A 14,306-nucleotide genomic window follows, 5' to 3' on the forward strand; every position below is an offset into this window, starting at 1 on the left:
ATTAAGGGACTGGCAACACTGGTCCAGTCTGGTGAAAAATTGTGAAGTGTGCAACCACCTGCCACAGACCTCTCATTTTGGGTGAACACACTTGGACTTAAAAACTCTCGTACATAAAAGAAAAATATAATGTGGTGTGAACAATCAAATGATCTAATAAAACTGTGAAACTTGTAGCGTGAACTTGATCTAGCAAAAGAAACTGTGTGGTTGCACCTTGTTAGCAAAGATTAAAGGACTGCATGAATAATCAATTAAGCGTCTCAAACAATTGAACAATACTGAAGTTGCTGAAGTTCAATCTGAGCATCAGACTGAAGAAGAAAGAGGATTTAAGTGGCATGGTTGTTGGTCTGAGTATTTCAGAAACTGCTGATCTACTGGGATTTTCACACACAACCTCTCCGGGGTTTACAAAGAATGGTCTGAAGAGGAGAAAATTTCCAGTGAGCAGCAGTTGTCTGGACCAGAATGTCTGAGGTCACAGGAGAATGGACAGACTGGTTGGAGATGATAGAAAGACAACAGGAGGTCAAATAATCACTGGTTCCAACCAAAGTCTGCAGAACAGCATCTCTGAACACACAACACGTCCAACCTGGAAGCAGATGAGCTACAGCAGCAGAAGACCACACCTGGTGTCTCCTGTCAGCTAAGAACAGGAAACTGAGGCTACAATTCACACACACTCACCAACACTGGACAATAGAAGATGGAGAAACGTTGCTTTCAGCTCCACATTCAGATGCTAGGCTCAGAATCTGCTGGAAACATCATGAAAACATGGATCCATCCTGCCTTGTATCAACGGTTCAAGCTGCTGGTGCTGGTGGTGTGATGGTGTGGGGGATATTTGCTTGGCCCACTTTGGGCTCCTTAGTACCAACGTGGCCTGGTTTAATCACCACAGCCTATCTAAGTATTGTTGCTGACCATGTCTATCCCTTTATGACCACAGCATCTTCTGATGGCTACAAAGCTCAGATCATCTCCACCTGCTTTCTAGAAGATGACGATGAGTTCACTGGACTCCAACGGCCTCCACAGTCACCAGATCTCAGTCCAGTAGAGCAGCTTTGGGATGTGGTGGAACGGGAGATTCTCATCATGGATGCAGCCGACAAACCTGCAGCAACTGTGTGATGCTGTCATGTTATTATGGAGCAAAACCTCTGAGGAATGTTTCCACCATCTTCCTGGACACCATAAATTAAGGTAGTTCTGAAGGAAAAAAGAGGTCTACTGGGTCGGACTTTAATAAGGCTGCCAGTGAGTGTAAATATAGTGAAGATTAATTTACTTTTTACTTGCTAATATTGAAGAGGAAAATAATTATATAATTATAATTATATAAAATAATAATTTTAAACAACCATGATTTTAAAGAACTAGATGTTTATGTTTTAAACAGTGAACAAACCTGCTGTTCTCAAGTCTACATTTGGGTCATAACATCAAATCAAATCACTGCTTTTCTTTTCTGTTGAATCATACAAGAAAATCCAGTCATAATCAGTTCAAACTGTATAAAGCTTAGTATGCGTCTTCTCCAATAGCTAAAGATGGAACCTTCTCAAACACACAGAAGTGTAAGTGAGTGTGTCTAGTCCCTTCCAGATCCCAGCTGGAGCAGAGACTCGTGGGAAGACCAGGATAGCAGCCAATCCCTGAAGGAAGTGAGGAAGTGACTCCTCGCCAATCCCAAGACTCACTAAGGTTACTACAGGGCCGCTGGGCCATTGCCATGGTATCCTGCTATCAGGGGACACCTGGCCAATCACATTTGTCGGTGTGAGGTGTAAACATCCATACTCTGCAGTACATCCATGTTGCCTCTACAGAAACTTAAAAGGGAGGGAGGGGGAGGAAGGGAAATGTAAAAGCAGACCTGACCAGTGCATAAAAAAAAGAAAGGATTAAATGACCTATTTATTCATTAGAGTTACAAAATATGATAAATAACTAGTGAGATGTTATAACTGTGCTGTTCATTTACATCATGCTCAAATATAGCCAAATTTTCTTTAAAAAATGCATATATATGTGGTATGTACAGTATCACTAATTAAACATTACTGACTTTGTAATTTAATAATAACTCACAGTGTCGTGACTACAACAAAAACCATATTGTATTGTAATTGTATCTTTAGGTTAAAAAAGAGAAGGGAAAAAGGTTAATTTAAAATGAATATGGTCATTTAACACACTGCAATCAGACAACTGAAATCCATAATTTGAAAGTCTGCGCAGTCAACTACAGCTAAAGCAATGCATTTCCCCTACAGACGGAGAAACTTCTGCATTAAAAGTTTAAAAACCTCAGGAGATTAACTAAAAAAGTACACAGGGGTGAAGTTTAAAACAAGTTATGTTCTCTCAAAGCACTTTCAGGTTGCCAAGAGCTAAATCAACAGCTCACATGAGATCTGTTTCTGTCTCTGCTGAGCTGATCAACCTGACAAACGATTGGCGAGGAAATGACCAGCAGCATCCAGGTTTCCCTACCCACTTTTTCCCCTTCAGGTGGTAAAATTATTCTCTGAAGAACCACTATGTGTCAGTGAGCTTAGAGTTTGACTGTGAGATGCTCCTTTTACAGTTTACATGAATGTAAGGCTTATCAGGATTAATCTTTGTAATTTAAAACAACAACCTTACCTTCTGTTAGACAAACTCACCAAGAATTTCAGTCACTGGAAAACCTCATAAACACTAAACTAATCACATTACCGAGAAGAGTCTCATAAACACCAACTAGATATGACAGCTAAGTTCTTTAATGTGCGTGCAATTTTAATTAATAAAAAACATTTTTACCTATCCTGCTGATCAAATCGATGAGAACCTAAGGCATAACAAGTCATTAAGTGAAATGTTTGTTTGTTTGTTTGTTTGTTTGTTTGTTTGTTTGTTTGTTTGTTTGTTTGTTTGTTTGTTTGTTTGTTTGTTTGTTTGTTTGTTTGCTATCTTTTTAGTTAGGCTAGATAGTCAGTATAAGCAACAGCCAAATGATTGACAACAGTAAGATAAGCTAACATTAATATCTAATCTTAGCTAATTCATACTGCAAGCTAATATTTGCAACAAAGAAATAACAAACATGAAACATTCATGAAACACTTTGAAAATGCTAATTCAGGACTCCGCTGCTACATTAAAGACCTGAGCTCATGCAATGCTAGCTTGTAACTACAAAAACAGATGAAAACATAGAACAACTGAACTGTGACAACACAACCGTTTGTATGTGGGTGGGTGTTTTTGTTGTTTGTTTGTTTGTTTGTTTGTTTTATACAAGTCTGTTCAAATTAACTTGTTAATGCAAAAAGATTTTGCATTAACAAGTTACAAGACCCGTTTCATATATCACACAGTGTTAACCACTCTGAAGCTGACATTCTGGTTCCCACTCTTTACCAGTTAATGATGGTAACGAACCAAATTGTGTCACAACATTTAAGAAAAGAAGAATAAGAAGTCAAAGCATCTTTGTAATGTCTGATTGTGACCAGAGCAGGATGAAAGAATCTGAAAAACCTGCTGGTCCTTTAGACAGGAAGTTTTAGATTAAGAAAACAATAAATAAAAGCTGTCATTTGTAGACAGTGCAGAAAGGAGTTTTATTTCACTAAACCACCTCTAACTTGACGTATAAGCACGCATTTATTGCAAGTTCAGGTTTAACACCAGCTTTCGACAGACTGCAAGCTAAGTGTTTAGATTTTGGAATGTGATTAATCATAATTACTCCACAGTTATGCTGTTTAACAGCTCTAATAAATATATATACTGATTTATATTAACGCTTTATTGACATATCTCTACCTTAGTTTAATGAACCTGCAGCAGAAATACTCACAGGAATGTCCGTTGTTCATTGGGGTAATGTGGGGAATACAGGCCAGGAAAGTACAAATTGTATAATGGTATAAATGGAGCCCATTTTATAGGATTTCTCAGAGAAGCAGATGTACTCCAGTTGATTTATTCTGTAATCCCACCTCACTCTGAGCCAACTACACATAAACTGCTAAAATCATACAGTGCACAGAGATAGAACATTTACAAGCCTTATCCTTTGATCATCCTGTGGTAGAAAAACACATCACTGGCTGCAGAAGTCACAGCAAACAGAAAGCTATGGAAACTTGCATTTCAATGCCTGAGTAAACTAGAGGAGATGGAAGTCCTCAAATAGCCCAACATCAAAGGGTGAAAACGACAGAATCTGTTTCAAATAACATTGGCAATTCAAGCCTCTATTAACAACCTCTGATCAAATAAACTGGCTCCACACAAACTCATACACTCACAGTGGTGAAGAACAGATGAGCAGCTCCATTAAAAAGAATAGCTCCTGACCAACCCATCAAGCATCCAATCCTTAATAATTGGAGAGGAAATTGGAAGCATTATTTCAGAGAAAGCTAACCTCTAACCACATGCACTCTCAGTATGATGTTCGGTGGAAAGCTCAGAGATGGACAGAAGTGTTCAGTTTGTATAGTAAGTACTACAGAAGAAAAGAGCATTTGCAGCTATAAAACCATGTTTATATTTCTCATTCAAATGTTAGTGCTAGCAATGCCATCTACGCCAGTCAGCAAAAAAAATAAAATGATTAGACCACTAGTACTATGATGTTATTGTCACTTGTATGTATTCCAGCCATGTTTGGCAGAAGTTCTTTGCTTTTGCGTAAACATAGCTTTCTTATGACATTCTCTAAAAACAGCTGCATGCTCACCTCTATAATTAGGAATATCTGAAAACAAAACTTCAAATACAAATGTGGATGAGCATTTAAAATAGTAAAACTTTGCCATAAATGTTGCATTATTTTAAGGTTCTTCACTGATAATTTACACAACATCTTAGCCATTATGATTAATGGGAGACCAGAACCAGTTTGGAAAGCCAGGAAGGGACTATACCTTACTAGGTTTATCCATATTTCTATAACCCGGCTCCACCAAGTGTGCCAGTAAGTCTCTTGGACACAACATCATTGTCCACTTAATGTAGAAACCACTTTAGTGACATAGAACTGCAGTTCTCCACATTCAACCCAATCTCAAGAGGGATCATGAGACAGCTACACCAACCCTTCCTAAATGAAAAAACACAGATCACATCACACTATATAAAACCTTCAACATTAGACAGAGAATATCTATAATAGCTGCCTTACTTATTTTATGAGTGTTTAAAGTGTCATTTGTGCACATCCTCAGAAATTAATGCTACACATTCAATAACTGCAATATGCAAATAACCAGTAGGGGCTACGCAAAAACTAATTTGACTGGACGCAGTCACAGGGTCGACAGCTGTAAAAATTAAGCAAATATACAAAAATAAATTGCTTGGTTTAGGGGCCTTATATACCATCTACGATACCACTGCTAACCAAATGCTAACCTCCTCTATTGTTGCCATGTTCATCATTTTGTTTACACCATACAAATTCAGCAACTCTATCTGGTCTGAGTTGTCTAATACACACGCAAGTATGTGAAGAGTTTCACTAACAATGAAGCCTACGTGAGCACAAGGATCAAAAAACGCAAGTATGTTCTCAGTCTTATGGCTCATTTATGCTCCCTTTAAGGAAGGTAAATAGACACATCAGTAGGTGTGTTTCCATTACCCCTTGAATTGCACAAAACCTTACTATTGCAATAAAAAAAACAGTTTTGGAAACAGCTACATTTCAGAAAAACCTCTCAAATATCGCTAAAGTTTTTATACTCTCATGGTCGTTTTTCAGATGTGTCAGTATAAAAGTATATCACAAAAGTGTAATGGAAACACTTTTTCGCATTTACACATCCCCGGACGTGACGTAAGGGGTCACGTGACCAGTTCATTTCAAATAAAGATGGCGGTATGAGTAGACCCAGAAGGAGATGGAAATCTTTCTACAAACATTTAAAGAAAACATAAAACTGACAACCTTGATAGCAAGCAACAGCAAAATGTTTTACAAAGAATTAGAAATCTCCTTCCTCCTCAAAGTGGAGTCTTGCGGGACAAGATTTTACAAGAATAATGGTAAATGTTCCGTATTTATATAGCGCTTTACTGTACCTGGAACGATACCCAAAGTGCTTTACATTATACATCACATTCACCCATTCACACACTGATGGCGGAAGCTGCCATGCAAGGCGCTCGACCACGACCCATCAGGAGCAATTAGGGGTTCGGTGTCTTGCCCAAGGACACCTCGATATGAACCCGACTTGGCCAAGGATCAAACCGGCAACCCTCGGATTACGAGACGACCACTCTACCTTGCTGAGCCACGCCGCCCCTTAATAATGCGCTAAACACCATTCAGTGGAAACACCTACAAACCGCAATTGCACTTTGTCGAAATTTTAGAAATATCGCTTTTATTTTGCAAAATACTGCAATGGAAACGCAGCTAGTGTCAAACATCACTGCCCAAATACTCTCATGCATCCTCTACATTGGCATGGTTGTTAGGCAATTCATCCACTAGAGGCAAAGCAAGGCAAGGCAAATTTATTTGTATAGCACATTTCATGTACAGGACACAACACAGAGGGCACAACACAGTTCAGAGTTCACTTTCAAATTCTAAAGTCAGTTTCAGAGAATAGCCTACACAAAGACGGTGGAGGAAATCACGATAATGGACATTCTAAGAAAGTGAAATAAAGAAATATAAAAAATTTGTTCCTTTCCCTGGTCACACCTGAACTATCCTGCACAACATGCCCCTGTGGTTTCTGGTGGTACTAGACCCCGGGGAAGACCCAGGACATGCTGGAGGGACTACATCTCTCGGCTGGCCTGGAACACCTTGGAATCCCCCCAGACAAGCAGGCAAATGTGGTCGGGGAGAGGGAAGCCTGGGCTTTCCTGCTTAGGCAGCTGCCCCCGCGACCCGACCCTAGATATGCGGTAGAAAATGGGTGGATGGATGGACGGACGGACGGACGGATGGATTTTTTTGACAACCCTGAACACTTCACTAGGGCTAAATTTTGATTCCTAGTTTTGATACCCAGTATGCCGACCAGAAGAAGAAGCCACTGAACACCAACGAAGAAGAATCCGCCTGGAAATATATTATTTCATGCACAGGAGGGTGCTCGACAAACATGATCAAAGACATCCAGGTTTCATGGTGTACAAATAACAGAGTGCCCCGTCTTTGATGCACCAGCCAGCCTTCCTCCGCTGCCTCTTCCTCCGGCTCCAACCATCAGCCTAGCACCACATTCTAATCCAAATCCGAAGGGTAAAACAATAAAATACAATTTATATCAACACTGAGGCAGCTAACAAGTTATACTAGACCTAAAACAGTGGGTCATCTCAAATGAAAATACCCAGCTAACATTAGCCCATGTCTTTTTTTCAAACGACCTGAGATTACTAACGTTAGCCTGGCAGTTGACAAGACTCTGCGATGTGCTACGTCTAATCCATTCAGCATAGCAGTCAAGGGAAAGATGTCGATGCAATAAGTAGAAGAGTGCCACAGAAAGGTTACTGCATTTATTGTGAAAAACTGCATCCCTTTACAGATGTGAAATCACCACCTGCTGCTAATCTGGACTGGGTTGTACAAGTTGTTCCTTATTGTTTGTTTGATATTCTGCACCAGATGAGCCCATCAGTGGGAGCACAGTAACATGTTTAAGTACCTGCAGCATCAGAAACTAAAATATAAAGCTCCCTTGTGAAAATTATAACCCTATAAAAAGAAAATTTATAACATTTATATTTAAGGTCATAGATTTGATATTATATACTAGTTAAAAACAGCCCTGTTAGATATTCATAGTAAAGTTCATAAAAAGTTAAACATTCATGGAGAAGTTCAGACTATTTCATCCAGAAAGACCTCTGGTTAGCTACCTCATTTAAAACATGTACGTTCTTTTGACCCTGCCTCTTAAAATAATCGGAATCGAGAATTGTTAGGAACCAGAATTGAAACAAGGAATCAAAATCGGAACCGGAATTGTTCAAATTCAAACGATGCCCAACCCTACACCTCACCAGGGAGACATCCAGGAGGCATTCTGACCAGATGCCCAAACCACCTCATCTGATTCCTCTGGATGCGGAGGAGCAACGACTCTACTCTGAGCCTCTCCCGGTGGACCGAGCTTCTCACCCTATCTCTAATGGAGAGCCCGGTCACCCTGCGGAGGAAACCCATTTCCACCGCTTGTATTCGTCATCTCGTTTTTTTGGTCACTACAGCTTCTGGCTATGAGGGAAGGAACAAGCTTTGCCTTTTACCTAGTCTCTGATGTGGAAACTAGCTAAATAATAAAGTATGGAAGAAAAACTAAACATAAATCTCAGGGTTGTCTTCTTCAGGATTGGACCTATCATCCATATGGTCAGTGAGGTCAAAATGCAGTGCTCATCAGTTTTCCATGCAATATTCCTGAAACATGTGAGAAGTTGAAGAGAAAATTGTCACAGACAAAACCAAATGATGGAGGTTGTCCCTCCAGACGAGCAGCTTGGCAGGAATGCCGACCAAACTGTGAGACAAGCAGAGAATCTGAATCCAGCCTTCAGCCAGCAACTTCACGGAGGAGGATGACATCAGCTAGTCTTTAATGACTCAACAACGCCAGGACCAGAATAAACAGACTGACGGTGTCCGTCTTTACAGCGGAGGCTACGTAGGTGCCGTCTGACAGATGACAGACAGCACCTAGAATAAGGTGAGTGTGTTTAACAGGATATTAATGCTGAAGGTAAATAAGGGCAGTTTTTAGAGGATCTTTTCGAGTTGCATCGGCTGAAGCATTTCACCTTTAAACACACTTTAAAAGAGGCGTACCATAAACATTATGACTACAAGTCACATGTGAAAGAAAAGAAAAAGTCATCAAAGCTTGGATTTAAGTTTTGTACAAAAGACTCGTCTGTTTGCTTTAGGTGTAAAATGAACAACACAAGCTCTAAGATTCCAGTTAAACTGGGTGATAGCTGGACTGGGTAAAAGCTGTACTGGGGCATAGTTGTACTGGGTGATAGCTGTACTGGGGGATAGTTGTACTGGGGCATAGTTGTACTGGGTGATAGCTGTACTGGGGCATAGTTGTACTGGGTGATAGCTGTACTGGGTGATAGCTGTACTGGGGGATAGTTGCACTGGGTGATAGCTGTACTGGGGCATAGTTGTACTGGGTGATAGCTGTACTGGGGGATAGTTATGCTGGGGGATAGTTGTACTGGGTGATAGTTGTACTGGGTGATAGCTGTACTGGGGGATAGCTGTACTGGGTAAAAGCTGTACTGGGTGATAGCTGTACTGGGGGATAGCTGTACTGGGGGATAGTTATGCTGGGGGATAGTTGTACTGGGTGATAGCTGTACTGGGGGATACCTGTACTGGGGGATAGTTGTACTGGGTGATAGCTGTACTGGGTGATAGCTGTACTGGGTGATAGTTGTACTGGGTGATAGCTGTACTGGGGGATAGTTGTACTGGGTGATAGCTGTACTGGGGGATAGCTGTACTGAGGGATAGTTGTACTGGGTGATAGCTTGAAGTTGAACAACTGTTGAAACTCACCTGACGTCATTTTGCTGTGGAGGTTTCTTCTGGCTAACCAGGTTCACCGTTCTTGCTTGGATGGGCTTCTCTTCTCTGAAAGGGACAATTAAAGAAGTTAGTTTCCTGAACCTTTAGGAGCTCAATTTAGAGTAAATCAAACAAACCTATGAACTTTCATTCAAGAGCAAGACCAGGCCTCCACCAAACCTCCAATCACCCACTCAGCTCTATTTGCCTCATTCTCTGTACTTCACTCTCCCTATCCCTGTTCCCATTTTTCCTCCTTCATCCATTTACCATTACCCCTTTTATCCATCCATCCATCCATCCATCCATCCATCCATCCATCCAGCCATCCATCCAGCCATCCAACCAAACCCATCATCCATCCATCCATCCATCCATCCATCCATCCATCCATCCATTCAACCAATCCCGTCATCCATTATCCATCCATCCATCCATCCATCCATCCATCCATCCATTCATCCATCCATCCATTCAACCAATCCCGTCATCCATTATCCATCCATTCAACCAATCCCGTCATCCATTATCCATCCATCCATCCATCCATCACGTCATCCATTATCCATCCTCACCCTCCCAAATTATCCTTCTTTCCTTCATCCAGCCTCACCCTCCATCATCCATTCATCCCTCTTACCCTTCCCTCCCTCATCCATTCCTCCATCATCCATCTATCATTCCCTTCTTCATCCAATTATCCATCCTCACCCTCCTACACGTATTCATTCTTTCTTCATCTTCACCTTTTCTTCTCCTTTTCTCACCCATACATCCTTCCTTCCTTCATCCATTCTCACTCTTCCTCATCTATTCATCCACCCACCTATCCATCTCCCCTTCATCCATCTATCTATTTAACTGTCCATACATCCCTCCTTCATCCAATTATCCATTCTCACCTTCTCACATTCATTCTCACCATGCATCCTTCTTTCCTTCATCCATCTTCAGCATTCCTTTTCCATTCATCCATTCTTCCATCCAAGCCTTCCAAGCTCAGTTCAGATAGGTTTAGCCATCCTTCAGAGCTCTAACCTGCTCTTAGAACTTTGAGGGTAATCCTGTCTTTTCTAACATAAGTACTGAAACCTCACGTTTCTATGCCATTAACTTCTATTTGCTTGGAATCCATTGCTGTGAACGGTCACAGAATCAAGTTTTTTGACAGAACGACAGTACCAAACCAAACAAAAACGTTACTCGTTGCAGCACTCGGGGCACCTTTAGGTGCAGATGGCAGCAGACCTTGGACAACAATGACATGCTTCCAATATGTCTGCTGACAAATTCACAGCATGATTCAAACCCACCTCATCCATAAACATGAGCAGCAGGCACTGATCAGACTGATCACAGAGGGAACTCAATAGAGAATTCCCTGCCAACACCCACGCTGTCTAAAATAGAAGACATGTATTTTTATTGTCAACACTGTGGGTACCCCACTCGCTCATTATATAAGACTTTTGGCACATTTAGAAATCGGAAAGGGTCCTGTAGTGGCTGTTAAAGTAATTATACTGTGGTGACTGAATAAGTTCAACATCCTGGGCTTACACTAGTGACTTTGATGCATAAAGATACTTAATAAAACCATTCTTTCTAAAGTTTGATGTCTGAATCATACTAATAAGGATCATACTTCTCTATAGTCAATGCCTAATGTTACTCTTGATCAGTTATCTTGTATTAGTGCATCATAAAGCTGATGTAATCTTTATCAGCAAATCTAAGTATGGGAAACAGTGTGGGATATGGATGATATGCATTTATTAGGTAGTTTAGGTCACACAGACCTCACATGAACAGTTTCTGTGATTGTTCTCTGACTGCTGTGTTCATTAAAACTTTTTGAGATCTTTCTGAATCTGTGCTTAATGAAATGAGAATTACTCAGATCGTTTCAATTTTCACAAAGTTTTCCGTCCACTGTCTGTAATAAATGCTGAACACTTAGTTTCTGGTTTCACCAAGGAAGACTGTCCTGCTGGACCACTAAAGCACACTATTTTCTTTAAATATTTGTAGCTGTAGTGATGTGAGGAATATCACTGGCTGATCATTGCTATATTCATATCAGTTTTCCATTGTTGTAGCATGGGAATTTAAAAGACAGGTATAGAAGATTTGTGCACCCATTGTGGAGTGTATCCTCCCTCTATCTCTGCATTACAACCCACACTACCCCACTCCTAGTGCACTCAGCATGCATGTATTAGTCAGCCAGTGCATCTTTTCAATGCAGATCCATTTGTGTTCACACATACGCCACACACTCTGGTGATCTCAAGCTAAACAATGAGGGCAAATAGTGCAGAAGCCAATATAGGTTAAGACATGTATGTCCTGACTGCCTGCCTTATTTGCAGCTGCTACACTATGGCATGACTGGATCCATGGCTCTTTAATAAATTACTTAAAATGATGCATAGCTACTTAGAGCCGGAGCTATATATTGGATATTTCCTTCTTTAGAGGCAATGAATTGATCTTCCGTTCCAGTGCTGGGCCATCAGTCCGCACTGAGGGCTTAAAATAGAACAGGGACGTAGAGCTTGAGGAGCGCCTCGCTTAGGTGGGTCGTTCTATCTCACTATCTGCTCGTCTATGCATGCAGCTTCCATGCAGACCATGCAGAAAATGAGAGGAAGACATTGTTGTAACTTGATGCATTTTCTGGTCCTGGAGGAAAAGTGGGTGGATATGTGGAATGAAGGAGGGGGCTAGTTTCTGCACCTATCGCAGCGACAAATAAATCTGGAGACTTTTTCTCCCCTCTATATGTGGTGGTGGAATAGAGGAGGATGCATGGCATGGATATGAGATGCTTTTTATTAGAATAAGATGCAATGGTACCTTTTCCTCCCCTGCTAAAGGCCTTCTGTTTCTATAAAAGCCTGTGTGATGTCTGTTGCAAGCGCACTGGCCTACATACAGTGCATAAGGCTGGGAAAGGCTCAACCGCACCCCAGAGCTGAGAACAGCAGCTGTTGAGATGGATGCTGCACAGATAAAAACCAACAGGGAGGGTTTTACTTTTACTATTCTCAGTGCCAGGCTTCACTTAGCCTTCTGCAGCAAAATATTTCAGGTAAAGGACAAATACTTTCTACTTGAGGCATGTTGTGTGTGACAGGTGAAATTTTGTCTAGAGATGAGCTGTGGTGACACACCCCTTCATTCCTCCTCCTGGGTGAGTGAGTTGGGCTACACATGACCCAACAGTCACTGGGTTTCTCTTTGGAGCTGAACTGGATTTGAACCCTTTTGCCCCATGCATGTTTCCTCCTGCACAGAACTGGAGCCTATATGGGCCTGTGAGTCAGTGAGTTTTGAGTGGAGATTTCAGCAGGACAACACACACACATACACATGTGCACAAACACATGCACGCTTGGTCAGATACAGTAGAAGTGCAGCGGTCCTGATGAGCATTTCATCCCAGAGAGAGATCTGAGGTGGGTGGACTTCTTCTTCAGAGTGGAATTAGCCCAGGCACGGTCACACACACTCATACACACACATGCACGCGCATACACACTCATATCCCTTCTCTTTTCCCTCTCTTACTTTAACATGGCCTCCTCCTTCGCCTCCTCCTCCCGTTGCCGAGCTAGCACAGCCATGATGATCTTCCTCTCGTCCTCCGTCAGATGGCTGAGGTCCGGCTCCGGGATGGCCGGGGCCACCGGTGGGCGCGGGCCGCCCCGAGGGCCCGCCGAGGCGAACATCTTCCCTGCCACCACCACCTTTCTTCTTCTCTTCCTCCTCCTCTCGCCTCGGTCGGGATCACGGATAGAAAACCCGCTGGCGGTGCCCACGGATCACGACATGGCCCACAGATGAAGCAGCGGTTGGAGCGACTGATGCGGAGTTCCCATGGCGGTGGCGGAGGGCACCCAGGGCGGCGGCAGCGGCGGCAGCGGTGGCGGCGGTGCTAGCTGTAGTAGTAGTAGTAGAAGCTGTGACTGTGGCCGGAGCGCTTCGGTTCCTGGTTGCCGTTTTCAGCCTCTCCTCCCTCTTGCTGCTCCACTGTCTTCTCCCCCCACCCCCCTCCCACCGCCCACCCGCCTGCCTCTCCCCTCCACCACCACCGTTTTACGGGGAGCCCATATCTCCGGCGGTCAGTCGGGATGATGCCACACGGGAGGGAGATCTCGGTTCCGTCCTTCTGGCCAGGCAGTGAGTAGGAGGGGAGGGGGGTGGTGGGTAGGGGGGTGGGTAAGGGGGGGGAGGGGGGCTCCCTGAAGGCGTCCGGGGGTCTCCGTTCGGGAACGGTGCGCTGGCTTTATGGCTGCGGGGCGAGGCGGTAACTTCTTGATTCCATCGCCGCCGCTGATGCTGATGCTGCTGTCAGGGAGACGGAACCGTCAATGGGACCGCAGCCCCTCAAGCGCGCTCACTTCTCGTACCGCGGGAACGCGCAGCCCTCATTTGAGAATGGGGGCTCCACTCACCGTTAAGATGCGCGCTCATAACGATCCATGGCACACACAGCAAAAAAAAAGGTTCCTCAGATGTGCATTGTGGGTCTTTGTCCATCATGAAATTACATTAAAACACGAATCTGTGTTTTCTCCCTTTCATCCATCCGGTCTTATGTGTGTTTTTGTGGACCTGAGTTTGTTTGACCTTTTGAATCGATTTATTTATTTATTTATTTATTCATTCATTCATTTATCAATTAAAATTTTACTTATTTTTGTAATGA

General features: G+C 42.6%; 1 protein-coding gene across 26 annotated transcripts in view; it reads right to left on the reverse strand.

The window, feature by feature from the left end:
• LOC121655458 (regulating synaptic membrane exocytosis protein 1-like) overlaps positions 1 to 13,803 on the reverse strand; it is a 126,746-nt gene extending 112,943 nt beyond the window's left edge. For 22 of the 26 annotated variants that reach the window (XM_042010136.1, XM_042010130.1, XM_042010135.1 and 19 more), the window contains exons 1-2: positions 13,166 to 13,803; positions 9,584 to 9,658 (exon numbers count right to left, since the gene is read on the reverse strand). In XM_042010136.1, coding sequence (XP_041866070.1) covers positions 9,584 to 9,658; positions 13,166 to 13,326 — 236 coding nt within the window. In that variant the 5' untranslated portion in view covers positions 13,327 to 13,803. The remainder of the gene's footprint in view (positions 1 to 9,583; positions 9,659 to 13,165) is intronic. The other 4 variants (XM_042010127.1, XM_042010133.1, XM_042010131.1 and 1 more) reach the window with 1 other exon arrangement.
• Positions 13,804 to 14,306: the final 503 nt, after the last annotated feature.

This window comes from Melanotaenia boesemani, chromosome 16, assembly GCF_017639745.1.
Source record: "Melanotaenia boesemani isolate fMelBoe1 chromosome 16, fMelBoe1.pri, whole genome shotgun sequence".
Classification (NCBI taxonomy): domain Eukaryota; kingdom Metazoa; phylum Chordata; class Actinopteri; order Atheriniformes; family Melanotaeniidae; genus Melanotaenia; species Melanotaenia boesemani.